This window comes from Delphinapterus leucas, chromosome 1 (assembly GCF_059928025.1).
Source record: "Delphinapterus leucas isolate spDelLeu-1000000601 "Yukka" chromosome 1, BTC_Dleu_Yukka2, whole genome shotgun sequence".
Taxonomy (NCBI): Eukaryota; Metazoa; Chordata; class Mammalia; order Artiodactyla; family Monodontidae; genus Delphinapterus; species Delphinapterus leucas.
This window is the reverse complement of record NC_143129.1, coordinates 189856513-189884275: the sequence shown is the minus strand read 5'-3', so window position 1 is coordinate 189884275 and position 27763 is coordinate 189856513. Positions and strand designations below refer to the sequence as shown.

Genomic DNA, 27763 nt, shown 5'->3' with positions numbered 1-27763 from the left:
AGGCTCCAGCCCACAAGGCTGTGTCCGCAGCACCTGCTCTGGCTCCTGGAAGAGCCTGGCCCCACCTCTGCCCAGGCCTGGGAGGGAGGGAGGGAGGGAGGGAGACCCAGAGCCGGAGCAGGCGGCAGGGGAGGAGGGGGGCAGGAGCTCCAGGCCGGGGCACGTGCCCCACCGGCCTCTGCAGGGCACCCTCGGCCCAGGCCTTGGGCTCCTCCCTGCAGGACCGGCCCTGAAGCCCGACTCCAGAGCACTCGGGACAGGACGTGACCGGGGTGTGGGGGGGGCTGCTGGAGCGCAACCCCCTACCTATGGGTGGGCCAAGGGCAGGCTCAGCGCATCTGGGCTCCCCAAGCCTGGTCCGCCCTCCTCAGCATCTTGGTGTTGGTTACAAAGAACTAAATTAAGTTGTCACTCGACCCAACTTTTTAAACAAGCCTGTTTATTGAAAGAATCTGAAAATAGTAATAAGGCTTTCAACATTTAACAAATTTTCAAGATATTAACAATATGAAACATTAAGAATTGATTTCAAAAACCCAAAGTTTCCTAGTTCATTCCCTGTCACGCTTCAGGACTTGGTCTACACTGGCTCTGTTGTCTGAACGAGTAACCTGCGTTCTGAATGCCACTCTCTTCTGGGCCTAAAGCTGGGAGTGTCGCCCCCTCAGCCCATGGGAGGCCGAGCGGGCTGCCCACTGTGCCCGAACTCGCGGGCAGAGGGTGGGAACCGACCTCTGTGCCCAGCACCGGCTGAGCTGCGCACACAGGCACGCGAGGCAACAGCACTTGATACACACACGGACAGCGGCCACGGTGCTCAGGCCGCAGGGCCTGCCCTGGAGACCCTGGATGCCCTTCCATCAGCCCGTGACACTCCAAGCGGGCAAAGCACAGCGCCCCCCGGCCCCTGTCCCTCCAGAAGGAAGTCCAAGAAATGACGGGCCCCCATCCCTTCTGTTCTGGCCAATTTAACAGGAGAAAATGCAACTCAGAGAGAAATCAGTTACTCAAAAATAGGAAGCCCGTTAGGCGACAGTAAGCGGGGCCAGGGCCACACGCCCCCCGCGAGCCACTGCTCCCACCAGACTCCAGGCGGCCCCAGCCCCAGGCAGCCAGCGATGGAGGCGCGGGGGCTGGACCGACGGGCACGCCCTCGAAGCCAGGCCCCCGGGGAGAAGCAAGAGCAGCTTCAACACCTCCCGGCCCGCCAAGCGCCAGGCGCTCTGAGCAAGTCGCCCAGCTCTCCGGACGGTCGCGCGGGCTGCACCGGATGGTCCCACTTCACAGCACAAACTCCCTTCTCGCCGAATTCTCAAAGTGTACACAACAAAATCTGTACGTAAGCACTTTCAGAAAGTTTAAAAGAATCTCTAAAAAGTAGACACAGAATCGAGAACACCTTCCAGGGTGGGGAAGTGCGTCCCTGCTTCCCGAGGAATGTGTGCGGTCTGAACCCTCGCCCCGCCAGTGCCGGTCACCCTGAAGCGGGGGAGGAGACCGGGGCCTGGGGACCCATCTGTCCTGGCAGCCAACCTGCTCTCGGCAGAAGCGTCCCCCCGAGTGGCTTCAGGGGAAGTCGTGGGAGCTGAAGGATTTTTGGCCGTGAGACATTTATTTTCAAGCCCATAGGACAGACCCGTTCATTCTGATCCCCTCTGAATCTCAGCAGACTGATTTATGGAAGTTTCCTCACAAGGAACTACAAGGAGCCCACCAGGCTCGGCCGTCCCTGCCTGGGGCCGGGCTCTGTCCACACGCAGGGTGAGTGCGCCTGGGCTGACCTCAGAGCTCCTGGTCTGCTCACTTGTTTAGAAATGCAGAAAAGTCAGATTTAAAACGTTAAAAACAGCTGATCTGGTCGACAAAAGGCAGATTGCAGGCCCTTCCTCTGGCCAGACACGTGGTGTGGCACCTGCCACTGGCGCTGGGCCCGTGGCGCTCACGACGCACTCAGGTCCGCCCGTCCCGAGTGCAGACGGCAGGACCGCAGGCCTGGCTCCCCGCCCGCCCCGCCCCATCCTCCTCGTGCGCGTCCTCCTCGTCCTCCGCGAAGTGGGCTTGCTTCTTCCGCACGTTCCAGTGCAGACACTGTGCCAGGCTCTCAAACCAGTCGCTCACGGGGTCGCGGACACAGATGGAGGGGAGCGGGTAGCGGGAGGTAGTGATGCTGATGCTGAAGCAGGAGAGATGCAACGTGGCCCCTCCTAGAACCGCCGAGCGCCCGGCCCGCCCCCCCCAGGGCAAGACCCCTCCCTGGTCTGGCTGGGGACCATCTCAGCTCTGCTCACGCCACCTGCTGCAAAGCCTGGCCCCAGGTCCTACGGTGCCCTGGGGGCCTGGGCACCTTGCCACTTTCTGGTCTGGTCCTGAGAACAGCCAGGAACTGGGGGCTCAGTGGTGCTCTTGTGCCCCCCAGGACAGAACCAGGGACCCCCTCGACATACCCAGGTCCAGAGGGACCCCAAGGAGCAGGGTGGCGGAAGGATAAGCAGTGGGAACGGCTGGCAGGGCGCCGTCACCCCAGGCACAGGTCCATGACACGATCTCTCGAGAACCAGGGATGGGCCCTCAGCCCACCCGCCCCACCCGCTGCAGCCCCGTGGCCCACACACCTGTCTCCGTGGCGGACCTCCTGTCTCTTTCGTCCATCGAAGGACACCCACACAGTGTTCCTTGCTTCCGGTGACAGCATGATCTGACGGGTCAAGCAGGACAGGCGTGGGCTACCTGAGCGCAGCCGAGCGCCGTGGACCCTACCCCGGGGGGGACAGCACCGGCCGGGAGGAACCTCACGGGCGCCCCCAATGCCCACCACGTGCCAAGGTCAGTTCCAGGCTGTGAAAACATTAACTTGCGTCGTGCTGACCCCAGCCCCAGGGGCCTGGCTCTAGCATCGCCCCCCACCCCCCACCCCCCACAGCTCTCTGCGTCCAGCAAACGCAGCCCCACCCACCAGGGCTCACATCAGGGACTCACTGGTCTGGGGGTGGCCTGCAGTGGGGGGCAAGGGGCAGGGGAAGAAGAGTGGACGTGGAAGGGCGGCAGGGCCAGTCAGACGCCAGGACACGCTGTGGGGGACACGCCGGGCAGCGGCCGTTCCTCACCTGTGGGCCCCCATCCCCTCCGGCAAGGACTGTCCCCGCCCACTCAGGCTGAGAGCCCACCTGAAGGGCTGGCCCGGCTCTCAGCACCACCCCCGCCAACCGGACCCCGGGGGGCACGGGCCACACGACGGAGACCAGGGTGGATAAAGGCCCTCCAGCACCCAGCAAGGCAGGAGGTCAGCACCGCAGGCCCCGCACCGGCTCCAACCGACAAGGGCGGCGCTCGTGGGGTGGGGGTGGGCTCCGACCTTCAGCTCGACCCCTGCAGGAACCACGATGGGCCGGAAGGACAGCGAGTGGGGGCAGATAGGCGTGAGCATGATGGCCGGCACGTTGGGGTGGATCATGGAGGCCCCGGCGGCGGCTGCGTACGCTGTGCTACCCGTTGGGGTGGAGACGATCACGCCTGCGGGACAGGCTGAGGGTCACGGTCAAGCGCCCGCCCCCACCCCACGTGCAGCCCCCAGGCGGGCCTGACGCCCACCTACCGTCGCCCTGCACCGTGGTGATGAGGTGCCCATCCAGGTAGACGTCCACGTTGGACAGGTATGAGGATGGGCCTCTGTCTATCACCACCTCGTTTAAGACCTGTGGGTGAGGTCACCGCAAGCTGAGGGGGCCGGGCAGCACCGAGCTGCTCCTGGGCTCCCTGGAAGGTCCCGAGGACAGGGCTGGGGGGTGTCCAGACCAAAGCCGCCACCCTGTACCCCCTGCCCGAGGGCGAGGCCCTGAGCCCTGTGGGGGACAGACCTACAGACCTGGTACTGCATGACCTGCTTCCCGACCTCTGCGTCCAGGGCTGCGGCCAGCACCCCGTTCTCGCTGATCCCGTTGGGGACGGCCACCTTCTTCCCTCGGAGCTCCTTCACAACCCTGACCTTCAGCCGGCTCCGGAGAACAACAGCTGCGTTCCCTGGGGGCCAGCAGGGGTCACACCCAGGGAGGTCAGCAGGGATGGGGGCGGTGGTACTGCAGGAAGAGAGACCCTCCCATCGACCAGGGACCCCCCCTTTCTTCTCCCAAATGGAGGGCAACACCCTGTGCTTCTGTGAAAATCAATTCACTGCTACTCGACACGTATGGTAGCCTAAGCCCGTGATCAGCTCAAGCTTCTCACTGTTAAGAAAAAACGTCTGACTCGTTCAAAATTTAGAATTCTCTGAATCCCGAAACACTCAAGTGTTGCTCTTTGCATTGTTAAAAAAGCCCCCAAATCACATAAGATGATCCCATGTTCAGAACTGCTCGTGGGTTCTGGAACATTCTGACTCACCCTGTATCACCTGAGTAACTTGGGACTGAAAGTTCTCGAAGTTGAAGGGGGTCAGGAAGCCCAGGGAGCCCAGGTGGAACGCCATGACCGGAGGCACGCTGCCCTGTGAGCCAATGAGGCAAGTCACTCAGCTGGCCAGCGCACTCGAAAGCCACCCGAGCCGTCCCCAGCCCGGAGCGACCCGCACCCCGACTACCCCTGGGAGGGGCGGGCACTGGAGTGCAGGGTCGGCGCCTGGCGTGGTCGGCGGGGCTGCCGTGCTGCAGTGGGGCAGGGCTCCTTGGGGTGACGGCACTCGGCCCGCGAGGAGTCAGGGAGGCCAGGGGAAGAGCGGTGTGGGCAGCTGACGAGAAACGGAGGTGGCGGGACGGACCAGCCCACCGGCCACGGCAGACAGGAGGGAGCGGCGGGGAGACCTCGACAGAGCCGCTGGAGAGGAGTGGGGGCAGCCGGGGGCAGAGGGCCTAGGATGGGACTCGGGGACCCTAACGGGGCGGCACTGCAGCCCCCCGCGTGCTGCTTCCACTGAGGAGGGAGGAGCAGGCGGGTGAGGAGGGGCTCCACAGTGGGAGGTGAGGAAGAATGGGCAGCTCTGAGGACGCGGGACAGCCCCAGGACCCTCGCCTTCATCCTCTGCCGGCCACGAACGCTGCGGCCTTCCAGCCTCAGCGGGTTCACACCATCGGATGTGAGGCCCCTACCCTCCTGCCCTGCTGGCCGCCCTGCCCACTTCCAGGCCACTCTCTGGAGGCCACACCTGACCTTCTAACACACCTTGGCCTGGTCACTCCAGGAGCCCTGCCTTGAGGAGCGTGAGGGTGGGCTCCCGGGCAGACCCTGGCGGTCTGCGGCCTCCACGGGGCTCCCCCGACCCCCCGGACACTCGGCCTGTAGCCGCTGCCCTCACCTGCCCTGGACGCTCACCCACCAACTCGGCCCCACATGCCGGCTCCTCCGGGGGATGGCCCGCCCCCAGCCCCACCCTCAGGCCCCCCCTTCTGGTGCACCGGCACCTCGAGGTGCATGGATACGCCTGGCCTGTCACAGTGTCTAGCACCGGACAGCAGATGCAGCACTTGGTATCGTCTGCAAACTTGCTGTGTCGCTGCCTCCCCTCGCCATCCTCAGGCGGCATCTGGGGGCCTCACCTGGAAGAGCGACGAGGCGTACAGCAGGGTCCCGTCTCCTCCCAGGCAAATGATGAGATCAATCTGGTTGGAGATGTCATCGTAATCTAGAAAACAAGGCAGACATAGAAGAGCCGTCAAACACCCCCGATGCTGCCAGGCATGGCCACATGGGCGAGGCCCCACGGGACAACTCACCTTCTCTGAAGGTGCAGAACTTCCTCTTCACTGGCCCAAAGCGGTCATCACTCACGATGGCGGGGTCCTCCAGAACCTTCTTCTCCACGTACACGATCATGTTGTTTTCCTGGAAAGGACATGGGCGAGTCAGCCCTGCCGGTAAGAGCCAGGCCAGGGTGGGCCGGCCTTCACGAAGCCTCCTTCCTGCCTTGCTTGGCTTTGTACGATGCTGGGTAGGGGGTGGGCGGCAGCAGCTCTGTCTCGGTGACAAAGCGCGACCGCTTTTTCACTTCACACGCTGCTGAGCTGCTGGAGGCTCGGTGACGCTGGGTTACAGAGCCTCCTGACTTGAGCAGCCGCAGGATCAGAGCCCTGGAGCCCCAGGCGGGAGCCGGCTCTGACCCCAGCCCCGCGGCCACCCCTGCTCACCTCCATCAGGTACACGCAGAGCTCCTTGAAGGGCTGGAGCAGGCTGGCGTCCCGGATCTTCTTGATGACGAGGACGCTCTTTGGGGACTTGTTCCACGTCAGCCGCTGGCTGGCAGGGTCCTGGATGTGCCTTTGAGGGGAGACGAGCGTTCGCACTGGCCCTGGGCCGTCCCCGGAGTGTGTCTCCTGCACCAGCGCGGCCGATCCCCGAGCTGGAGCGGGCGCTCGGTGCACTCAGAGCAGTGTCCTCCCTCCGGCTGCCCGACTGCACCCCTGCCCGTGGTTCCTTTGGAACAAGGCTCACTCGGGGACCTGCTGCGGAGGAAACCCCACACGCACCCGGACCCAGACAGATGGGGACTCTGTCCCGGGGGACCCAGGCCTCCTGCTGACTCGTAAGAGGGGCACAGCCCCACGTCCACACCACTGTGTGAGCAACTCAGGTGACCGTAACTTTCACAGTTAAAAGCCACCCGGTTTTAAAGTCAATGGCAGGATGTGGGGCAGTGAGACTGCTCTGGAAATTTCAGCAGTGGGCACGTGTCGTCACACGTCTGTCCAAAGCACAGGACGCACCGCACGGAGGGACCCTGGTGTCAACTAGGGAACGTGGGTGACACGATGTGTCAGTACAGGTTCGTCGTGTGTAACAAGTGCACCCTCTGCGAGGATGTCGATGAGGGGCTGGCTGGGGGGGGGGGGCGGGGGGGGGCATGAGAAATCTCTGTACCTTCTCCTCACTTCTGCTGCGAACCTAAACCTAAACCTGCTCAAATAATAAAAGCAAAAACCAAAAAAAGTCAGCTGGGCCTGCCTGCCAACAACAGCTCTGCAAGTTCTGTGGCGCTCGGCCTTGGCCCCTAGCGCTGGGGGGCTGGCACGGTCCGCGGGCAGCAGATCCTCCCTGAGGGGTGGGGGTCCCGAGGTCGAGCCCTGCCAGGACTCCGACCGCTGTGGGCACCCGGTAGGCGCCCGCCTGGCCTGGCAGCACAGCCCCTCCGCCTGTTGGGAAACAGCCTGAAGGCTGCAGGCAGTGACTTCCCTTCTGACGCAAGTCCCCAACCAAGAAAACTGCTCCAGGTCACACCCTGTGGCTGCGGCCTCCCTGAAAACCTGACGACCCCAACAGCAACTCTCCAAACCGTGACGTGAACCATTAAAAGAGCAGTGGGTCCCTGGCCCCAGGCTGTGACTGACTGACCATCACTCACCCTTTCCAGGCGTTTCTGCGAGGGCAGGGGTCACTCATGACCTCCTCTGCCAGGGTCTCCACCAGCCCGGGTCACACACGCGGCTCAGCGGAGGGCGGTGCTTGGTGCCAGCATCTCGGTCACACTTGACTGACAGCGGGAGTGCCATGCAAACCAGCCCCCACCAGACTCCCCAAATGTGCAACTGCACCACAACCCTGCTTTCTGTACCCTCAAAACTGAAAGCAAAACATACTGTAACTTGTTAAAGGTTGTATAAGACAACAAGTCAAGAGAACTTCCTAAAGTGAAAAATCAAACCCAACAAACTGTATTTGGTCTTCTTACTGTCCACACCATCCCCTTGTCCAATCGCCTTTAGCCGCAAGGAGGCCAGGCCTCAGAGCCTGCTCTTCAGAGGCTGGGCGCCGAGCTCTGACGCCCTGGGCGGCCAGGAGGGGCCCCGTCCAGCCGCAGACGACAGCGCTGGGCTGCGGAACCGGCTTGGCCCGTGGGAGGGGCCCGCAGGTGGAGGGGCGGGCACTCGCGGGCCTCCTGCCACTCCACCTGGCCCCGGGGCCTGGAGGGAGGGCAGGCGGGTCAGCGGAAGTCTGCCTGGCTGCCCAGGTGGACGATGAAGCCCCCCCTCCACTGACCAGGTGGGCCGGACTCACGGCCCTTCAAGACCCAAGACTCAGCCACGCCCAGACAGAGCCACCACAGCGCCATCGGCTCGTCTCGGGTACCAACTGGTCACTTCCTGTTGGATCACTGCAAAGAGCGGTGCTGGCCCCTCCCTGGCACAGAGGCTCTGGGGGCTGGACGGGAGGCAGGGATGCCTGACAGCTCAGCGGGGGACCCATCTGAGCCCTGTCTCAAAAGCCAAAGGCGTCAGATGTTGCCAATTCCACATGTTTCAACATAACAGAAAATACACATTCATGGTGAGGTCTGAGACAAGGAAGTAGGAAGTACATGCCTTGCAGTCAACTCCTCTACAGTATGTTCCTTTTCAGCATCAGGAGAAAGTCAGGTCAGCACATAATCCCTGCCCCACCAGCCACGGTGTTGGGAGCGCCAGGGACAAGATGGAGAAGTGGAGTCCTGTCCTCCCAGGGCAGGACTGTGCTGGGCGCAGGGCCTCGGAGACGCTTCTGGAGCACCTACCGCTCTGCTCGGAGCACCCCTCCCCACGATCCCACCTGACCTCGGGGAGCAGCTCAGATGCCATCCCGAGACCCCACCCGAGGTTCACGAGGCCAAAACACACACACACCTGTGACATGGGCTGGGAGTAGCTGACAGCCAATTAAGGCTGGATGGCCAGAGGCCACCCAGGGCGGCACTTATGCTGAGCCATGAGTGACGAGGAGGGAGCGGCACTGCCAAGACCAGGGAGGGCAGGGAGGGGCCCCCGGCAGCGGTAAAAGGTCAAGGCAGGGCAGTCTGGGGCAGTGCACACAGCAGGGCGTGGGGCGCCTGGGGGGCTGGTTACCAGTGTGGATGCTGTGCGGAGTGCAAACGTGGGGCACTGGGGGGTGGGTGCCGCAGGTGGGCAGGACCTGCCTGCGTCCAGCAGCAGCGACTAGAGAGCCAGGGCAGCACCTGGACGGTAGAGGCACTGACACCAGTTACCCCAGTACCCAGGCCGCCCTTGGGTCACCAGGGTCCACAAAGCACAGCAGCTCCCGGGGGCCCGGCACCGTCTGCCCACTGGGCCAGCGCTGAGAACGGGTAGACAGCTGCAGGGAGCAAGGCCCCCCTGACGGTGAGTCGCAGAAGCCCACCTGGGCCCTTGGTCTGACCCCCCCCCCAGAAGGTGAACCCGCCATGGCTCCCCAGAAGAAGGGGGCACAGACGGCCCACTCGGTGGTGAGCCCACCGCCAGGCACAGTGGCAGGGCCGACCTGGAATTCTGCTGTTTCAACATGAAGCTCTTGTGGCCACGAAGCCATTTGAGTGTTTTCTCCCCTAGGACACACACGACACAGAGCAAAGGAGCAAAGCTTTCCCCGCTTTGGAACCATCCAGCACCTGGAGGAGGTGCTGGACAGGTAGAGACGGGAGCTGGGTTCAAGCGTCCAGTGAAACAGCCCGAACTGCTTCGCTTCTAAATAGTTTCTCAGCCAGCACCGCACGGCCAGGGGCCCCCAAGCTGCACTGCCCTCAGGCTGTCGCTAAAATACAGAGCTTACGTAAAAAAAGAAAAGGAAAAAAAAAAATTGTGCCCGCAAGTCAGGGTATCTCTCAAACAAGTAAACTCAGCTTTTCAAAAATGCCAACTGACATCTCTGCATTTCAATAATAATTAAGAGAAACATATTTGACCCACCAAATGCATTAGCATGAAATACATTATTTTTCTCTCCTAGAGTTTTTCCTGTAAAAAGCAAGTTAACTCTAAATACGAGTCGAGGCCCCTCCGACCCACTGCGCCCAAGGAGCAGGCCGCACCCACTCTCTCGCCCCGAGCGAGTCGGAGACGGCGCCGCGTGGCCTCCTGGGGCCTCAGAAGCCGCCCGACACACTCACTGCCCCCCGAGCCAGAACCTCCCACAGTCCAGTGGCCCCTGGACAACAGCCCTGTGGAGCCTCCCAGAAGACTCACATGATGGTCTGGGGGTTCTGCAGCACGCAGGCCTTTGGTCCAAAAGTGGTCACTGGGCACGGCCCGTGTAGCGAGCGGGTCCTCCTGTGGGGAGAGGCACAGGGCAGGGGCCGTCAGTCGGCTGAAAGACACACACGTGTAGACAAGGCACAGACTGTGTTAAACTCTCCAAAATATTTTTAATCCAAATGACGTAAACTCCGTCATCTGCCCAGCACCCATGTGACAGTCCTGGAAGACCCTGCCCTGATCCCCAGAGCTCTGGCTGGAGGGCTACATGCTGTCCGTGTAGCCATTAGAGGGGGCACACTTAGAAATACTCCTTAGAACAAGGACCCCAAACCAGTGCAGGTGCCCAGGCCCCACCCCAGAACAAGGGGATTCAACCCAGGGGAAGGGCCTGGGAATCTGAATTCTTGACTGGGCAAGTCTATTTGAAGACGAGCTTTTGGGCCTATACTTGGGAATCAAGACTTCAGAAACGATCCCCAAGTTATCCAGATTAAGATTCTAACAAAAATACTCATTCTGAGTTGTGCTCTCAATAAAAACAGGCAGTACTTGAGTGACCCAACATTTCCAATAACTGAAAAGTGACTCACAGGGCACTGTGGCCACGGAGGCCACCTCTGACCTGCTGCCACCGCACCAGGTTCAACGCCCTTTCGGGCATGACACCCCACAGAGCCAGCAGCCAAGGCCGCCCGCCCGGAGACGCACCCCCTGCAGTGCCAGGGACACCAAAACGGGAGGACAACACGACTCTGCACGGAAGCTTCTGCTGGGAGCTGGCCGCCCGCTGCCCAGCAGGCGAGGGTGCCGTCCACCGGGCCCCCTGCATCTGCGGCAGTGCCGGCTCGGGCAGCTCCTCCCAAGACCCCGGGTGGCGTTCGTGGCTCTGAGGCCGGCACTGCCGCAGCCCGTCCGGCCCGCCCAGTGCTGCCGACGGCACACGGGCCCCACCCACGCGCCTCAACCTTGCGCAGCGTGCGGGCACGGTGGGTGGGGGTGCCCTCTGGGAGCTGTGGCAGCAAGCGCGCCCACCTCTCGCATGTCTGAGCGCCCACGCAGGCCCAGAGGAGGCCTGGTACCTGAACTCGCGGGTGCTGGCCAGGGCGGGCGCGGCCGACAGGCTGCGGGACTTGGCGCGGCCCCGGATGGGGTGGCCCAGGCCCCAGTCCTCGTCACCATGGCACGCGGAGCAGCGGTAGGAGGCCGCCTCTGCACGCAGCTCCGCACTCCCGCTGACTGTTTCTTGTTCCATTTCTGTAGTCGATGGACGAGGAGGACTTCGGCCCGAAAACCGCGGAGGCCTTGATTTAATAAAATACAGTAAATATCTGTGTACAGAACAACGTATACACACACCTACACCCGCCCTGTCGGGAAAAATGACTCATGTCCAACTTACCAAAGGACTTGGCAAATAGTCTATTTCCATCCCAAAGATATTTAAGAACTCGGGAATCTACCTGTGGTTTTTAGTGAATCCAGAAGAGCTAGGGGTCTACCAAGCTGCGGTGTGGCCACGTGCCAAGGGGTGCACGCTTTCATGAGAGAGCAGTCACCATCGTGCAGTCTTAAATGCCTCTCGGCCCAGAAAATCTGGCTAAATATACCTGATAAGACCACCAGCAGGCACCACTGAACTCCATGTCCTGCAAACAGCCTGCGCTTTAATCCAGTGCCAATGAAACACTGGCCAAAACCAACGTACTTGGTCCTCAAAGAAAAGTTCAACTTCCAAATACTAGTAAAGACAGGCACCCTCATCTTCTAACCACAACATAGTAAAGCAGGAAAAGATGGAAGCAGAGGGCTTCCCTGGTGGCTCAGTGGTTGGGAGTCCGCCGGCCGATGCAGGGGACACGGGTTCGTGCCCCGGTCCGGGAGGATCCCACATGCCGCGGAGCGGCTGGGCCCGTGAGCCATGGCCGCTAAGCCTGCGCGTCCGGAGCCTGTGCTCCACAACGGGAGAGGCCACAACAGTGAGAGGCCCGCGTACCGAAAAAAAAAAAATGGAAGCAGAAAAAAAACAACAGTCCTCCAACTACTGGGGAATGTTTGAATTTTCTCCTAACCAACTGAGGGCTCAAAAGAGGTATCAAAGCAACTGTGACGGTGGATCGAAAAGGTAAGCATGAACCCAAAGTCCATGCCCCCCACTGAGCTGTGCTGAAATCCTTGGGAATTAGGAGTCATGAGCTAAGGCCTAAGTCAATGAAGCTAGAAAAGGAATAAAACAAGCCTCAGAAAGGCAGAAGAGGTGACAAAAATACAGGCAGAAATCAGTAGGTTGAAAAGTAGAAAAGGAAGAGCAGAGCTTGGAGAAAAGCAACAATAAATAAGCCAGTTTAGACAAGGGATGAAAAGAACTACACTCACTGAAAAACTTGGACCAAAGGTCATTTTCTAAGAGAACTGCTGACTAATGGCAGAGCTTCGGCAGTGCCACGCGCTGCTGGGGCCTCAGGACCTGCCTGTCCTCGGGAAGCAGAGGGAGAGCGGGACTCCTCGCTCAGAAAGACCCAGCAGGGTAGCCTGCCAACGGCTCACGTCACCTCTTGAACAAGCAAGGGAAACAGGGCCATCGCGGCAGGGACCACGACAGAGACCACGATGCAGATGCCAGCACCAGAAGGGACAACGTGGGGTGACGGCACGAAGGGCAGAAAAGAAAGTTTAAGGACTCCAGAAAAGCCTGGGGCCTCTACGATAAGGTCAAAGGTGACGGGGTCCCTGCATCCCCCACCTCCACCTGCCACACCTGACTTTGACCAAAGGCATCAGTAGTTTTAAAAAGCTCCTGAGAGGGCTTCCCTGGTGGCGCAGTGGTTGGGAGTCCGCCTGCCAGTGCAGCGGACACGGGTTCGTGCCCCGGTCCGGGAAGATCCCACATGCCGCGGAGCAGCTGGGCCTGTGTGTGCACCCCAGCTACTGAGCCTGCGCTCCGCAACAAGAGAAGCCACCTCAAGGAGAAACCCACGCACCCCAACAAAGAGTAGCCCCCGCTCACTGCAACTAGAGAAAGCCCGCGTGCAGCAACGAAGACCCAACGCAGCCTAAATAAATAAATAAGTAAGAAGACAAGGCTGTGCGTCCCTCTATCTGTGCAAGAAGAAAGAGCAGGCCAGGGAGGCCAGGGTTACAGCTGCAGGAATGTGGACACTCACCCCAGACCAGGACGACCAGGGAGCGGCAGAACCCGCACCGACCCGGCCAGGCCCTGTCGCGGCACTCGACTCAAACTGCCTGACTCACCCTCGCGAGGAGCCGTGCGGGGAGGGTCCAGGGGACCGAAGTCCAAGGTGACACAGCTGGGAGAGACACAGCTGGCATCTGGGCCAGCACTCCTAAGCCCCTCATGCCTGACCACAGTGGACACAGACGACGGGACCCAAAAGGGAGGCCCAGGGCACGAGCTGGCCCAGGGTCCCGGGAGGGGAGAGGACCCTGCAGACCCCACTCCTCGTCTTCTGGAAACCATGCCTCTGACTTAGCCCCTCCTAAATTAAAATAAGCTTCTATCAGGGCATACCCCAGTTTCCGGTAACACGAAAGATCAACAGACAATCATTATAGGCAATAATGCCAAACCTCTGGCCAAACAAAACTTGAAGACCACTATCCTGGCACAGCACCAGCTGCAAGAGGCTGAAACCTGCTTGCAAGGAAGGCCTGCCCTAAAACCAACTGGGCCTGCAGCCTGTGCTGGGCAGGTGATGCTGTAATCCTAGGAGGCTGTGGAAAACTCTATCATCCCAGGAAGGTACAGAAATAACTATCTAGTAAGATCACTATAACCCTGAGAAGATACGGATAAGAAGGTAATTAAATCCTATGATGCTGAAATGTTCAAAAAGCTTAAAATTCATTTTATAATCACTGGATTTTTACATATTTTGTTTGATATTATGGGCAACATACTCAAAGGAAGAAATCATTCAAAGTAATTCTCATTTAAATGGTTGAGATGAATTTCTATTTGTAAATAACAATGTTACAAATGATAAAAGTTAGTGACTTCCCCCATTCCCACAACCTCCACCTACAAGGCAGTGCAGGGGTCTTCTGAGCTGCACATTACCCAGGGCCAAAACCACTCCCAACAAGCCCTCAACCACTCCTGGGACAATTGCTGAAATTTAATTTATTCTACAGCTAAATACTCAGGTGATGCCATGTCAAGCTTCTACTTGTAGTTTAAGAATTATATTACTCTGAGTCTTGGGGTAATACTTTGTGTTATCTGACACATGCTTAATGGGGACACAACATATAATGTTTAGAAAGAACAGATCAATCGCCAAGTGGGGCTTATTCCAGGAATGCAAAGCCTGCTCAATGAATGTAATCCATCATTTCATCAGGCTGATCACATCAACCGATGCACAAAAAAGCACTGGACAGAATTCAACACCCGTTCATGGTAAAAATTCTCAGCAATTATGAATAAAGGGTAAATTCCTCAACTCGATAAAGAGCATCTAGAAAAAACCTACCGCTAACATTAACCTGATGGTGAAAAAATAAGACTGGGAACCAACTACCCTTCATCAGCACTGTACTGCAAGTCCGAGCCCGGGCAACGAGGCAAAAAAGGTAGAGACTGAAATTAAAGACAGTATCATCCACAGTCACCTAAAAAGTACTTAGATGCAATCTAACAAAACATGTAGAGGACTTGTATGCTGAACATATTTTAAAAACCCTGATGAAAGAGACCAAAGAACACTAAATAAACTGAGAGACACCCTTGATTATGGATTAGAAGACTCAACAGAGTAAATATGTCAGTTCTCCCAAAACTCATCTATAGGTTTAATGCAATTTCTATAAAAATCTCAGCAAGATTTTTTTGTAGATATGGACAAGCTTATTTTAAAACATATATGGAAAGGCAAAGGTGCTAGAATAGCTAAGACATGTTTTAAAAAGAAGGATAGGGACTTCCCTGGTGGTTAAGAATCTGCCTGCCAATGCAGGGGACACGGGTTTGAGCCCTGGTCCAGGATGATCCCACATGCTGCAGAGCAACTAAGCCTGTGTGCCACAACTACTGAGCCTGCGCTCTAGAGCCCGCATGCCACAACTACTGAAGCCTGCGCACCTACAGCCTGTGCTCCGCAACAAGAGAAGCCACTGCAATGAGAAGCCCGCGTACCGCAAGGAAGAGTAGCCCCCGCTCGCCGCACTAGAGAAAAGCTCGCGTGCAGCAACGAAGACCCAACATAGCCAAAACTAATAAAATAAAAAAGTAAAAAGAAGGGTAAAGGAAGATGAGTCTGCTCTCTGATTTAAGACTCTACAGCTATGCCAATCAAGACTGTGTCGCTGGCGCAGGCAGACACAGGCCAACAGAACAAGTACACTCAACTGATTTCTGACAAACGCACACAAGCAATTCAGTGAAGGAACGAGAATCTTTTCAGCAGATGGTGCTGGAGTCATTCTACATCCACAGGCAAGAAAGTAAACCTCAGCCTAACCTTCACATCTGAAACAAAAATTAACTCAAAATGGATCAAAATGGATTACGTTAAATATCAAACATAAACTATAAAACTTTTATAATAAAACACAGGAGAAGGAATTCCCTGGTGGCCCAGTGGTTACGAGTCCGCACTTTCACTGCCAAGGGCAGCGGTTCGCTCCCTGGTTGGGGGGAACTAAGGTCCCGCAAGCTGTGCGGTGTGGCCAAAAATAAAGAAGTAAAACACAGGAGGAAGTCTTGGGGACCTAGGGAGAAAGAGAATTTTTTTTGTACATGATATAAAAAGCACAGTTCATAAAAAATAAAAAAAATTGATAAACTGGGCTTCATTAAAATTAGAAACTTGCTCTGTGGAAGGCCCTGTTAAGAGGGTATAAAAAACAAACAAGCTACAGATGGGGAGGAAATATTTTCAAACTAGATATCCAACAGAGGATTCGTATCTATAAAATATAAAGAAATCTCAAAATGTCTGGTAAAAAACCAGATAATCCGATTAGAAAATGGGCAAAAGAGAGGAACGGACCACAGGGGGTGCGCCCGGGGTAAATGAGCACGCGAAAAGACACTCCACATCGTGAGCAGTTAGGAATCAAAACCACAATGAGATGTCACTGCACACTGGTCAGAAAGGCTAAATAACTCAAAGCTGGAGAGGCTGCAGAGAGACACCCACTCACACGTCGCCGTGGGAACACGGAAGGCTCCGACGCTCTGGAAAAGCCTGACAGTTTCTTACAAAAACGAAATATGCAGCCCAGCAACTGCACCTGGGCATTTATCCCAGAGAAATACCTGATGTTCACATACAACCTGCCCATGAACGTTCACAGCAGCTTTTCTGGCGACAGCCGAACATTGCAGACAGCCCAAGTGTCCCCCAGCTGGTGAGCAGACCCAGCGAGCAGACACTGACACTGCAACAGGCTGGGTGACCCCAGGGCCCTCTGTGGGGCGAAGAAGGACAATCCCATATGGCCACATGATAAACGTTCCTATTTACACAACTTGCTTTCTTTTTTTTGTTTTTGCCCACATCACGCAGCATGCGGGGTCTTAGTTCCCAGACCGGGAGCTTAGTCCCCCTGCAGTGGAAGCGCGGAGTCCTAACAACTGGACTGCCAGGGAAGACCCTTCCACAACTTCCTTGAAATGACAAAATGATGGCGCTGTGGACAGATCACTGGTTGCCAGGGAGTGCAAGGAGGCCTGGTGGGGCTCCCTGGCATGACGGTCAGCTCTGAGCCTGCACTGGTGGTGGTGGTTATGCAAACGTACACACTGGTGAAAGCTGAGTAAGGGGGGTAATGCAGTTAACAGTGTTTACATTATCGTGCTATCGATGAGGGGATAACACTGGGAAGCAGGGGAAAGGGTGCAGAAGTTTCTCTGCACTGTTTTTTACAACTTTCTGTGAGTCTATAGTTATGTCAGAGCAAACAGTTAATAAAAAGGGATAAGCCAATCAAAACCACAAAAGGCAAATATATTCAAAAACTATTACAAATTATTTAGAAGCTGTTAATATTTATTTACAAAGAGTAGTTTGATGACCAAGTAATAAACTAACTTATAAAGTAATCATATTGGGACTTCCCTGGTGGCACCGTGGTTAAGAATCCACCCACCAGTGCAGGGGACACGGGTTCGAGCCCTGGTCCAGGAAGATGCCACATGCCGCGGAGCAACTAAGCCCTTGCGCCACAACTACTGAGCCTGCGCTCTAGAGCCTGAGAGCCACAACTACCGAAGTCCGTGCTCCGCAACAAGAGAAGCCACCGCAATAAGGAGCCCGTGCACCGCAACAAAGAGTAGCCCCCGCTCGCCGCAACTAGAGAGCCTGCACACGGCAACGAAGACCCAACACAGCCAAAAATAAATAAAATAAATTAAAAAAAAATAATAAAGTAATCATATTAAATATGAAAACCAGCTTTTGAGATTTATCTCCACAGTGTATTCTGTGACAATGGCGAATCATGACTCACACTTAATCCAAGTTTATTTGCTACTTTAACGTTTTAAAAGGATGAAATTTTAACTCCATCCAAGCTCACTGAAGTTCCCGACAGCACAAATCTAATTTTTAAAAAACTTCTGCATTGGGAAGTTTTAATAGGAAAAATGTGTTGGAGCACAATAACAAAGTATGCAGACATAAAGTAGTTCCCAAAGAGGTGGGGGTGCCAGCCAGTAAGAGTCGTGCACACGAACGTAAACACAATAATGTGATGTTCACTGCGAGCCCTCAACACATGCCTGTTGAAGTAATGACAAAGCAAAGCTTAGCGCTCATCAACACGGAGAGGCACACTGCCCTCCTCCCGCCAGTAAGTGATGCCCGTGCCGGCAAGGACATGACAGAACTGGGCGCACACCCTGGCAGAGCCTGGCCGCGCGAGGAGGAGAATCAGGGACCCGAGGGGGCCCCAGGGCGGCGGCCCCCTTCGCGGGGCCGACGAGGAACACAGGCCTGTGCCGCTCTGGGCACCTGGTTCTGCCACACACAGCCCCCCAGCACCTCTTCGCCAACTGTCTGCACACGCATCTGCCCGTTCCCACGCAACGAACTCGGCGCTGTGCAGTCACGGGTCAGGAGGCGGGCAGGCAGCCCCAACCCCGGACCGCCCCGTGCCGGGGCCACGGCGAAGAGAAGCCCGACCTGAGGGCGAAGCGGAGCCCCTAGGGCCCTATGATCCTCCCCGCACCGAGTCCTCGGCCCACCTTTTGTCTGTGGAAAACCTTGAGCCAAAGAATAGCTTTAATCAGAGAAGCGAGAGAACACAGAAACAGAGGAAAACAGTCAAAGGAGACCAAATAATAATAGTGCAGTCATTAGGCAAAGTCAAGGACCTCTGTTCCCCCTTAAGGGCCATAGGTAATATTCGGAGCCCTCCCCTGGGAGCCGTCTTGTAGACACTGAAACCCCACCAGGTGGAAGAAGTGAACTACATGAGGACCAGGCGCTGGCCTCGAGGAAATGGAAACAAACCGACCCTGGAACTGAAGAGTAACTCTACCTAAAACATCGAGATGACGCTGGTCAGACCACCGATGACCAGCTTCATGATGACCGTCAGAGCTGACTGCATTGTGTCTGCACGTAGCCCCCTCCCTCTGTCTATAAAAGCTCTTGCCCCCTTTTTGGGCGGGGAGGAGGGCCCTTGGACAGGCATCTGCCCTCCCCGCCCCCCCCCCTTTGCTGGCCTCCAAAATAAAGCAACCTTTCCTTTCCTACCAACACCTGTCTCTAGTGAACTGGCTTTCAAGCGGCGAGCAGCCAGACCTGGGTTCGTTAAGAGATTTTGGCGCCCGACGGTGGGGCTGTGCCCTCGCAGCGCCTGGCCTCCCTGGGCCTCCCAGAGTAGAGCCACCGGCTACGGCAGACACGCCAGGATAAGCCGCGACCAGCCAGCTGCTTGTGGCTAGCCAGCCCCAAGGGGGATTTTAGGGGACGTTCCCAGCAGCTGCCGAAACCATTTGTTTCGGGAATCCTCCCTGTTTCTCCCCTGCTCGGCACTGGCTGCCAACTTTCGCTTTTGGTTGGTGGAAATGAAACGTGTGTTTGGGACGAGCTGACCAGCTCCAAGGCCGGGTTAATTCCACTAGTGTGCACCCGGGCACCCTTCCCATTTGTGAGCACAAAGTGCTATCTGGGCATTTTGCCAGTTGATTCTGACGTCTGTCTACCGTTGAGGACCGTCTGTGTTGGGGAAGTGTTTGTTTGGGATTCCATACTGGTCATCCTTTGAAGAGGATTTGCGACAGATCTGTCTTTTGGTGTGTGAACATGTATCCCATCTACGTGATTGGTATCTTCGTTGTCTTATGTCAAATGGGAAATTCAGGCTCAATTCATTAAAAACAATTTTTTAGCTATGAAAGTATGACAAAGAAAAAGAAAGATGATTTTTTCTAACCAACGTATGGCAACAGTATTCTTTAGACTCCGGAGAAAATTGGTTAAGATGAAACTTTTGAAATTCCCAAACTGATTCTTTTGCATACGCAGTTAGAGAAAGCTAGCTTGATAAAATACTGTTTTCAGAATTCTGACCCTGAGAGAACAAAAATATGCCTAGGAAAAAACTTGAAGTTAACTCTTATCGTGTTCTTGAAATACAAACACAGCCCACTTTGCCTGAGACTTCAGCCTTGGGTTAATTAGTAAAACCTCAAGACAAAAAAAAGGAGGGGGAAAAAAAGCCTTTTAAAATTGAGTGTAAATTTGACCATTTGGACTGTTATTCATAAACTGATAAGTTTAGTTGCAATGCCTGATTCATGAAATGTAAAAAGATGAAACAATTGAGACCTCTGCCTGGATGGATGTATGTCTCAATATGTGTCTTTGGCTTTGGTTAATTTGCAAAGAGCTCTATTTAATTGGCTTTAAAAGAAAAAGTAAGCACTTACAAATCAAACAAATCTCAATTTACCTACTTCCTGTCTTCTTGCCAAGACTAAAAGTAAAACTAAAGATGTCTGGGTTTCTTTTTTATTTATTTGTTTATTTTTGGCTGTGTTGGGTCTTCGTTTCTGTGCAAGGGCTTTCTCTAGTTGCGGCAAGCAGGGGCCACTCTTCATCGCAGTGCGCAGACCTCTCACTATTGCGGCCTCTCTAGTTGCGGAGCACAGGCTCCAGGCACGCAGGCTCAGTAGTTGTGGCTCACGGGCCCAGTTGCTCCGCGGCATGTGGGATCTTCCCGACCAGGGCTCGAACCCGTGTCCCCTACATTGGCAGGCAGATTCTCAACCACTGCGCCACCAGGGAAGCACTATGTCTGGGTTTCTTAAACACACATCTTGTAACACATTAAAGAGAAATTGTGCTATGAAAAAGTGTATGTTTTTAGAGGTTATGGACTATGTTCTTAAGTCTGCCCATCAGAAAATACTGATATAACAAATAGTTCAATTATTTGTTTCTTGGTTTTGTTAAGGTTTTCAAGGGTTAAAAATTGTAATGTGTAAAAATGATAAGGGAAGCATTTCAGTGTGTAAAGCAAGTAGGATATGTGTTGTCGGAGAAGAAAAGTATAAAGAACGGAGATATCTTCGTTGAGGAAAAATGATGACAATAATTTTGTCTTACCGTTGGTTGGATGGGAAAAAAAGGACAAATTTGTATGGATCCAAAAAGTGATAAAATGTTTGTGAAAAAGTAACTTTGAGAAAAGAATTTTGTATGTTGTTAGGATTAAGATTAGACTAAATTTAATTACGTAAATGAATTTTGTTACTAACAGTAAACTGATACAAGACTAAATTTTGTTTTCTCTCTCTGTTAAGAGAAAAATATTTTTTCTAAACTAATTAGGATTATTTGGTATGTTAAATTATATGGAAAACATTTGATAACTTTCAGACCTTACTGTTGAACTGAGTAAGAAATTTAAAAATTCTGATGGAAAGCTGTTTTGTTTCTAACCATACTTTTGACCCCGATGTTCAGGATGGAAAAAACTGTCCAGTGAAGTTGTCACAGAGTATAACCATTCATGATGTGTACGCTGGCTCTAAGTTTACTGCTGAAAGCACATGCACAATGTCTGTGTGAGAACTGGATACAAATGATAAGATGTATAGCCATAAAGCGTTTCCCGATTAACATACCTCTGAGCCTGTTCATGATATCTGATTCGTTTTCCCCCAACGTGGACAACTAGGCAAATATATAAACAAAATGAGGCCTAGCACCTAGGGACATGAATGGACCCAGAGCAGGCATCTGAGCCACTCTGGCTACACTGGAAAAATATATTGACTATCAATCAATGCTTTCTATGGAAAGAGTTACAATTAAAAGGGGAAAATGATGGAGGAAATTTTCACGTACTGAGGTATGTATGGGGAAGTCATTCTGGCTTACACAGGATTTCATCTGAACTTTAGGCTAACCAAAACAGCCTGTTTATGGGCTATTAAACATACACTGCACATCTGCTTTAACTATTAAGAAACAATACATTCAGAGACTAATATGAAGATGCATTTTATTATCTTCATTGTAAAATGTCTACCAATTTTCAAATGCTTGTCCAGGTACTATGACAAAGTCATCAAGGAGAGAGGTAATGTTCTCATAATACAGAATATTGATGGTAAGCACAGAGCTTGAAGTTATTTCCAATTCTGTGTCCATTCCCCAAATTAGGCAGGACTATGCCCCACTTCAGCAAGAAGTAGCCAAGAGGGGTCATTGCCCCATTCCCTCAAACACTTGGGGAAAACTGAAACAGAAATGGAACTAAACCCGAGCTCCCCTGCCAAGTTGATAACTAACCTCTCTACCCAAAACCTTATTCCCCTTCCTGTTCCGTACCCGGCCCTCCCCAAGACTGAGGAGTACCAAAGGAAAGGGGGATTGAAACGGAGCAGGACGCTATGGTCCTTTCCCAAACCCCCGCCCCGCCCCTCCGTGTCCTCGGCCCGCCTTTTGTCTGTGGAAAATCTTGAGCCAAAGAATAGCTTTAATCAGAGAAGCGAGAGAACACAGAAACAGAGGAAAACAGTCAAAGGAGACCAAATAATAATAGTGCAGTCATTAGGCAAAGTCAAGGACCTCTGTTCCCCCTTAAGGGCCATAGGTAATATTCGGAGCCCTCCCCTGGGAGCCGTCTTGTAGACACTGAAACCCCACCAGGTGGAAGAAGTGAACTACATGAGGACCAGGCGCTGGCCTCGAGGAAATGGAAACAAACCGACCCTGGAACTGAAGAGTAACTCTACCTAAAACATCGAGATGACGCTGGTCAGACCACCGATGACCAGCTTCATGATGACCGTCAGAGCTGACTGCACTGTGTCTGCACGTAGCCCCCTCCCTCTGTCTATAAAAGCTCTTGCCCCCTTTTTGGGCGGGGCAGGACCCTTGGACAGGCATCCGCCCTCCCCGCCCCCCCTTTTGCTGGCCTCCGAAATAAAGCAACCTTTCCTTACCTACCAACATCTATCTCTCGAGAATTGGCTTTCGAGCGGCGAGCAGCCGGACCTGGGTTCGGTAACAAGGGCAGCACCCCCGGTAAAGAACCGCCCTCCCCTTCGTCCTGCGGGTTACCGGGGCCTCCTCTCCAGCGCCCAGCGATCTCCCGGGGCGCCGCCGCCGAGCCCACCCCACGCCCACCTGCACGGCAGGCCCGGGAGCACCTGAAACCCGGGGTCGGCGTCCGCGCTACCGCACCTGCCTGTCCGGGTCCGCGGGTCCCCGCGGCAGAGCAAAGGTCACGGCGCGTCGTCCAGCAGGAAGTGACGACCACCCGACTCAGGCCCGGCACCCTGTGGCGAGGCGGCCCCCCACGAGGACCAGAGCGCACCAGACGGGGAGGCAGTGACCAGGGGTTCCGGGGTGGTCGGGTGGGCGCTGGGCTCGGAACGCAAACGCGCCTTCCGAGGATAAATAACGCGACACGGACCCCTAACTGACCGCTCCGCGTGAGAGCCGGACCCGCCAAGCCGCCCCACAGCGCGGACGCGGGGGGCGAGATCCGGCCGCCCGGACGCCTGCGCGGGCGCCCGGGGCAGGGGGCGGCCGGCCAGCGCCTCCCGGCTCCACACCCCGCGGTAGGCAGGGCAGCCCCAGTCCCCGCGACCCCCGCCCCGCCCCCACGACCCCACGACCCCAGGACCGCGGGCGGCGGGCCGGGCCGAGGGGCCGCTCACTCACCGTTCGCTCGCCGGGCCGAGCCCGCGGGTCCCGCCGCCCCGCCGCCGCTCGCAGTCGCTAGCCGGTCCCCGGCGCCGCGGCCGCCCCCTGCCCCATGGCCACCCCCTGCCCCACGGCCACCCGGCCCGCGGCGCCGGCCCGCCTAGCATCAATACCGCCACGCCGCCAGTGCGCACGCGCACCCCCGTCTGCCGCGCGCATGCGCCTCCGGAGCCATACGCAAGCGCTCCGCGCCCGCCCCGCCCCGCCCCGCGCGTGTGGGGCGGCCCGCAAGGACACCGGGCAGGGACTAGGGGCGGGACTGGGGGCGGAGTGGAGGCCTGGGGGGTGGGGCGCGGGGGCAAGGACGGGGGCCGTGCTGGGGGCCGCCGGGTGGGGAGGAGCGCCGGCCCCAGGAGGACCCCTGGTCCCCACTCACCACGCTGTGTCCCAAGCACGTTCGCTGGACCCGGGCCCCGCCCCGCCCCCATCCGCCATCGCTCCTCTACCCCGCGGGTCAGGTTGGCTGGCGGCGGCTGCCGCCAGTGGTGACACCGACCGTCGCGTGCTCCGTAACTACTGGGGTGTGGCCCTGCTTAGAAGAGAAGGAAAGTGTTTTCGGAACCAAAACTCGGTGTGAGCAGCTGCGACAGAACTGCGCCCCTCGGCTGCCGGCACAGCTGGAGGGAGCGGCCTGGCCCCGGCCCTCGTGGGCCTCGCCCACCCCAAGCAGCCCGGCGAGTCCTTGCACACCACCTGGACCTGAGGGGCCCTGGGCTGGGCGTCTCAAGTAGGGCCCCTCGAGGGTGATTTGCCAACACTGTTCTTCCTCCCTCCCCCCATCCCCTCACTGGAGGACCCAGAGAGGAGGGAGGAAGGGGGCCAAGGGGGAGCTGCGCCCCCGCGCCCCCATGTCCAGGCACGGTGGGTTCCCCCAAGGCATGCTGAATTGACGCGTTACCCACCACCACGGCATTGAATCAAGTGTCCCAGCGGTGTGCCTAGCTCCTGGGATGCGTCCGTGAATAAGCTGATGCAGGGCCACTGTGGATGAGCCCGGTCGGCTGTCAGCTACTACTGTTCCTTCTCTACCCCAGGGCCTCCGGGACACAGAGCGCCTGGCTCAGGCCACGTGTGGACCGGAGCCCCCTGCAGCAGCCTGGTCTCTAGGTTTCTCCAACCCCATACCTGCCGCTGACAGTCTTCTCTGGCCGGGACTCCTCGCCCTGTGTTGAGAGACCTGGAACACAGCTGGGCACAGCAAAGGACACCTGTCACTGCTGTCCTGGGACCACTGGGCCACGGGGTTATCAAGGGTGAGTGGAAAGGGGGGCAAGGATGGCGGGAATTTGGGGGGATTTCTCAAGCTCCGTAACTTCCCCATCTGGTTATTTTGTAAACCCAACCGCTTCCCCAAAGTGACCCCCCAGCCACACCCACAGAAGAGAAAAGCCTTTTGAGCTGTATTTTTGGATATGAGCATTAACATAATACTACTAATGCTTGGCCAGGCCTCCCAAGAACCTTCTAGAGCAGGGACAGTCTGCAGAGAAGGCAGCTCCGGCCTGGTAACTAGCCAAGGTCACACAGCAGGCACCCTTCCTGTGCCCTTTCTAAAAGGAACTTGTGCAGGTGTGTGGCTGTAATCATGGCAGTCTGTCCATTCTGGACCTCAGGCAGGAGCACTTCCCCATTTCAGAAATGAGAAAACGGGGGCTGTGGCTTCCTCCATCGGAGCCTGTTGTGCAATCTCCCAGCAGGCCCTGGGCCCACTCCGGGGATTCCGGAGCCTCCCAGTCACACCCCGCAATCCAGAAGGCCAGTGCTGGGAGGGGCACTTCAGGGCGTCCCGAAGGTTCCTAGAGGAGATCTTGCTTGGGCTGAGGGCCAAGGCTGAGCTGGAATGAGCCGGGCAGTGGTGGGGACAGGGAGGGGTCAGCAGCAGGGACGCAGGCGGGCGTGGGGGTGGGGGATGGGTGCCAGTCAGGCCAACGTGGGCAGTGGGCTGGGCAGACGATGCCGGGTCTGCTTCAGAGGGTCTGTGTTCGGGAAAGGCCAGAGGTGTAAACTTTCCCAGTGCTAGAGGTGCAGGACTCTCTTAATTTGGTATTTGTTTCTTTGTGTTCTTTTTCTTAAACATGGCTCCCCTACTGTTTAAGCTTTAGACCCCCCAAAACCTGGACTCCTACTCTTCTGAGGGCTGAAAGATGGGGGACCACAGAGGATGCAGTGGATAGGGCTGCCTCTCCAATGCTGGACTCATTCAGGCAGGGGGGTGCCCTTGGATTTGGGGTGCAGGGTGTGGAAAGGGTTTTCCTCTTTGGGGTTCTGCTCCCAGCTCTTGGGGAAGTAGGCCTCAGCTGTGCCTGCTGGAGGGGAATGGGGTAGAGGGAGGCTTCCCAGCACCCAAAAAAGGAAGTGGCCAGGGGCCTGGGTGACAGGTGTGGCCGGGAGGCACCGAGGCTCCCTGTGGACAGGGAGTGTCTCAGGCTATCCAGAGGCCACCTTCCCCAGTTCTGGCCTCCAGCCAGCATGCCCTGGACAAGTCCGGCCCCTTCTGTCCCACTTTTCCCAGCCCTCCCCAGGGGCCAGTGTCCGGAATCACGGACTTGGCGGTCTGGTTGGGCTGGCTTTGGGATCGGGCAGCCCCTCTTCTTGCCGGGCCACTAAGTGCCAGGCGCACAATACTGCAGGGAACAAACCCTCCAGGTGTTCGGGCGGGGGCACGGCCTGCTGAAATCCAGGAAGAGCGCTGCCAGAGGGTAGCTAGGCCGAGGGAACCTGGCGGGTGGCGGGAGCCTGGGCGGGGTGGGGGTGGGGGTCTCTGAGAGCGAAGTCGTGAGCAGCCCTTCCCTGCTCTAGCACCTCACAGACGTGGGACTCGCCAAACTCTCACAAGGTGTCTAGGAGCAGGTGCTCTTGTTGCAGTTTTCACACGGGGAATCAAGAGGCACAGAGAGGCCAAGTAACTGGCCCCAGATCACACAGGGAGGACGTGAAGGGGCAGAATTTGGCCTAACTCCAGGAGTGGGGAATGGTTGGGGGGAGACAAGCAGAGTGGTGTGGGTGGGGTGGCCTTTTCCTGCTCTCACACATTAGGAGGAAGAGGAACCGCTGGGGTGGGCAGGGGGGCGCCGAGGACCCCGCTGTGTGCTCCGCGTGAAGGGTCAGGCATCATGGGCGCTGGTGCCAGGTGGGGTGGACACCTCGAGTGGACGTGAACGCTGGGTGCTGGAAGAGGCGATGAGACCCAACATCGGGGGGCAGGTGACCCTAGAGCTCCCCGCAAGGCCCCAGTTCACGTCCAGCTGCCGAGGGTCTGGCGGAGCGTGGACATTGCACCTGCAACAGGTGTGCTCACCAGAGCCAGCTGCTACCTCAGACACTAGGGGCGGAGGCCAAAGGAAGGAAGGTGGAAGGGCAGGCACCCTGGAGGAGGGTGGGGCAAGGAGATCATCACTTCCCAGGTGCATCCAGGCCCAGGAGGCTGAGGGGTCCCAGGCTTCAAGCGTGAAATCCGAGGCTCACGCCGGGCAGCGCAGTGCAGAACGCGCTTCGCTTCGCACCACCGCCTGGCTGTCCTCTTAGTGCCCCCGGACACCTATTTTCAGTGACCACTTTGCTGAGAAGGTGGGAGGGCGGCCTCGAGGCCAGCAAGCAGAGGGGCTGAGTCTCAGCTCCCCTGGCCCCAGCTCAGAGGGCACCCAGTCTAGCCAGCCCTTGCTGAGGCTCCTGTGCCCACGCCATGCCCCTCTGAGGGTGGCCGACAGCAGATGTGTCCCTGTGCCAGGATAAAGGCTTGCTTCCTGACCCCAGGAGACCCTCCCTCCCAAGGACTCAGGCTGCCAGCCCAGGGAGCACCTTAGGTGCTCTCTGGCATTTTGAGACAGCTGGCAGCGCTAAAACGTGCAAAGAGCAGATTTATTCCAGAGAGATGCGGGGGAGGAGGTTGAAACCGGGCGAACCCACTGTTCAGGCTGTCAACCGCCGGGAGGCCGCGCCCATGGTCCTTGTAGGAGAGACCCCTGCCATCGCGCCAGTCCCACCCACCCCTCCCCACGGGCAGGGCCAGGAGGACCGACTGCCTGTGTCTTCCTGACAATTGGAAAAGGGAGCTTCAGGAGGGAGTACTTCCCGCTGAGAGCAGTCTTCACTTACTTATGAATCTGACCCGTGGGAATTACCAAGTTACCCTTCATAACCTTACACAGAATACTTCGGACTAAAAGAAAATCATGTCCTTTAGCACGAAGGCACAGAAGGCAGGGCTGGGGTCCAGGGAAGCGGTGGAGTGAGAGGCTTCCTCACTGACATGCAATGAAGTGTTTGCTTCTCGTGGGTGTGGGGCAGATGCTCATTTTCTCTTGCAAGATGCAGGTCTTTTCATTCGGACAAAGATGAAAACTGTTCTATCATCTGAAGGGAAGTATGTCTCTGGAGTAACGTCCTTAGTATCTTAGGGAGGGAAGAGTAGGGGAGGGCCACCAGTAGAGGCAGAGGCTCAGAGAGGAGAGAAAGGTCGGACAGCCACTCGGGAGACTCACGCTGCCGGGGGATGAGAGAACCACGGTCTGGGTGGTGACAGGGGGCCAGGGCTGGTGGCATGCTGCTGCTCTGCAGGCCCATCTGAGGACTGGCCGCTCCTTTCATGGACTCTCTGTGAGGGGGACAAAAAATCACATGGGCAGAAGAGGGGGCAGCCAGGGAAGGGCA

At 56.6% G+C, this 27763-nt stretch overlaps 1 protein-coding gene across 10 annotated transcripts; it reads right to left on the bottom strand.

The window, feature by feature from the left end:
- Positions 1-422: 422 nt before the first annotated feature.
- NADK (NAD kinase) lies at positions 423-24346 on the bottom strand. 10 transcript variants are annotated; one of them, XM_022598330.3, is made up of 13 exons: positions 24239-24340; positions 23490-23642; positions 11003-11224; positions 9912-9995; positions 6114-6243; positions 5703-5811; positions 5526-5611; positions 4378-4480; positions 3863-4017; positions 3593-3692; positions 3353-3522; positions 2613-2695; positions 423-2173 (listed from the first exon to the last, which is right to left on the bottom strand). In XM_022598330.3, the coding sequence occupies exons 2-13, from the start codon at positions 23546-23548 to the stop codon at positions 1951-1953; spliced, it is 1524 nt and encodes a 507-aa protein (XP_022454038.1). In that variant the 5' UTR covers positions 23549-23642; positions 24239-24340; the 3' UTR covers positions 423-1950. The 10 variants fall into 10 exon arrangements, with proteins under 10 accessions (XP_022454038.1, XP_089758098.1, XP_089758115.1 ...); XM_089901972.1 differs by lacking the exon at positions 24239-24340 and adding an exon at positions 24016-24209; XM_089901989.1 differs by lacking the exons at positions 23490-23642; positions 24239-24340 and adding exons at positions 22348-22399; positions 22589-22889.
- Positions 24347-27763: the final 3417 nt, after the last annotated feature.

Excerpts from the sequence above, each read along its gene's own strand:
- NADK (XM_022598330.3), bottom strand. The coding sequence starts at position 23,548 with ATGGCGGATGGGGGCGGGGCGGGGCCCGGGTCCAGCGAACGTGCTTGG. Across the intron at positions 6,244-9,911 it reads CAGAACCCCCAGACCATCAT|GCACATCCAGGACCCTGCCA; the intron begins GTGAGTCTTCTG and ends CTCCCCTCAAAG. Across the intron at positions 2,696-3,352 it reads CTGCAGGGGTCGAGCTGAAG|ATCATGCTGTCACCGGAAGC; the intron begins GTCGGAGCCCAC and ends TTGACCCGTCAG.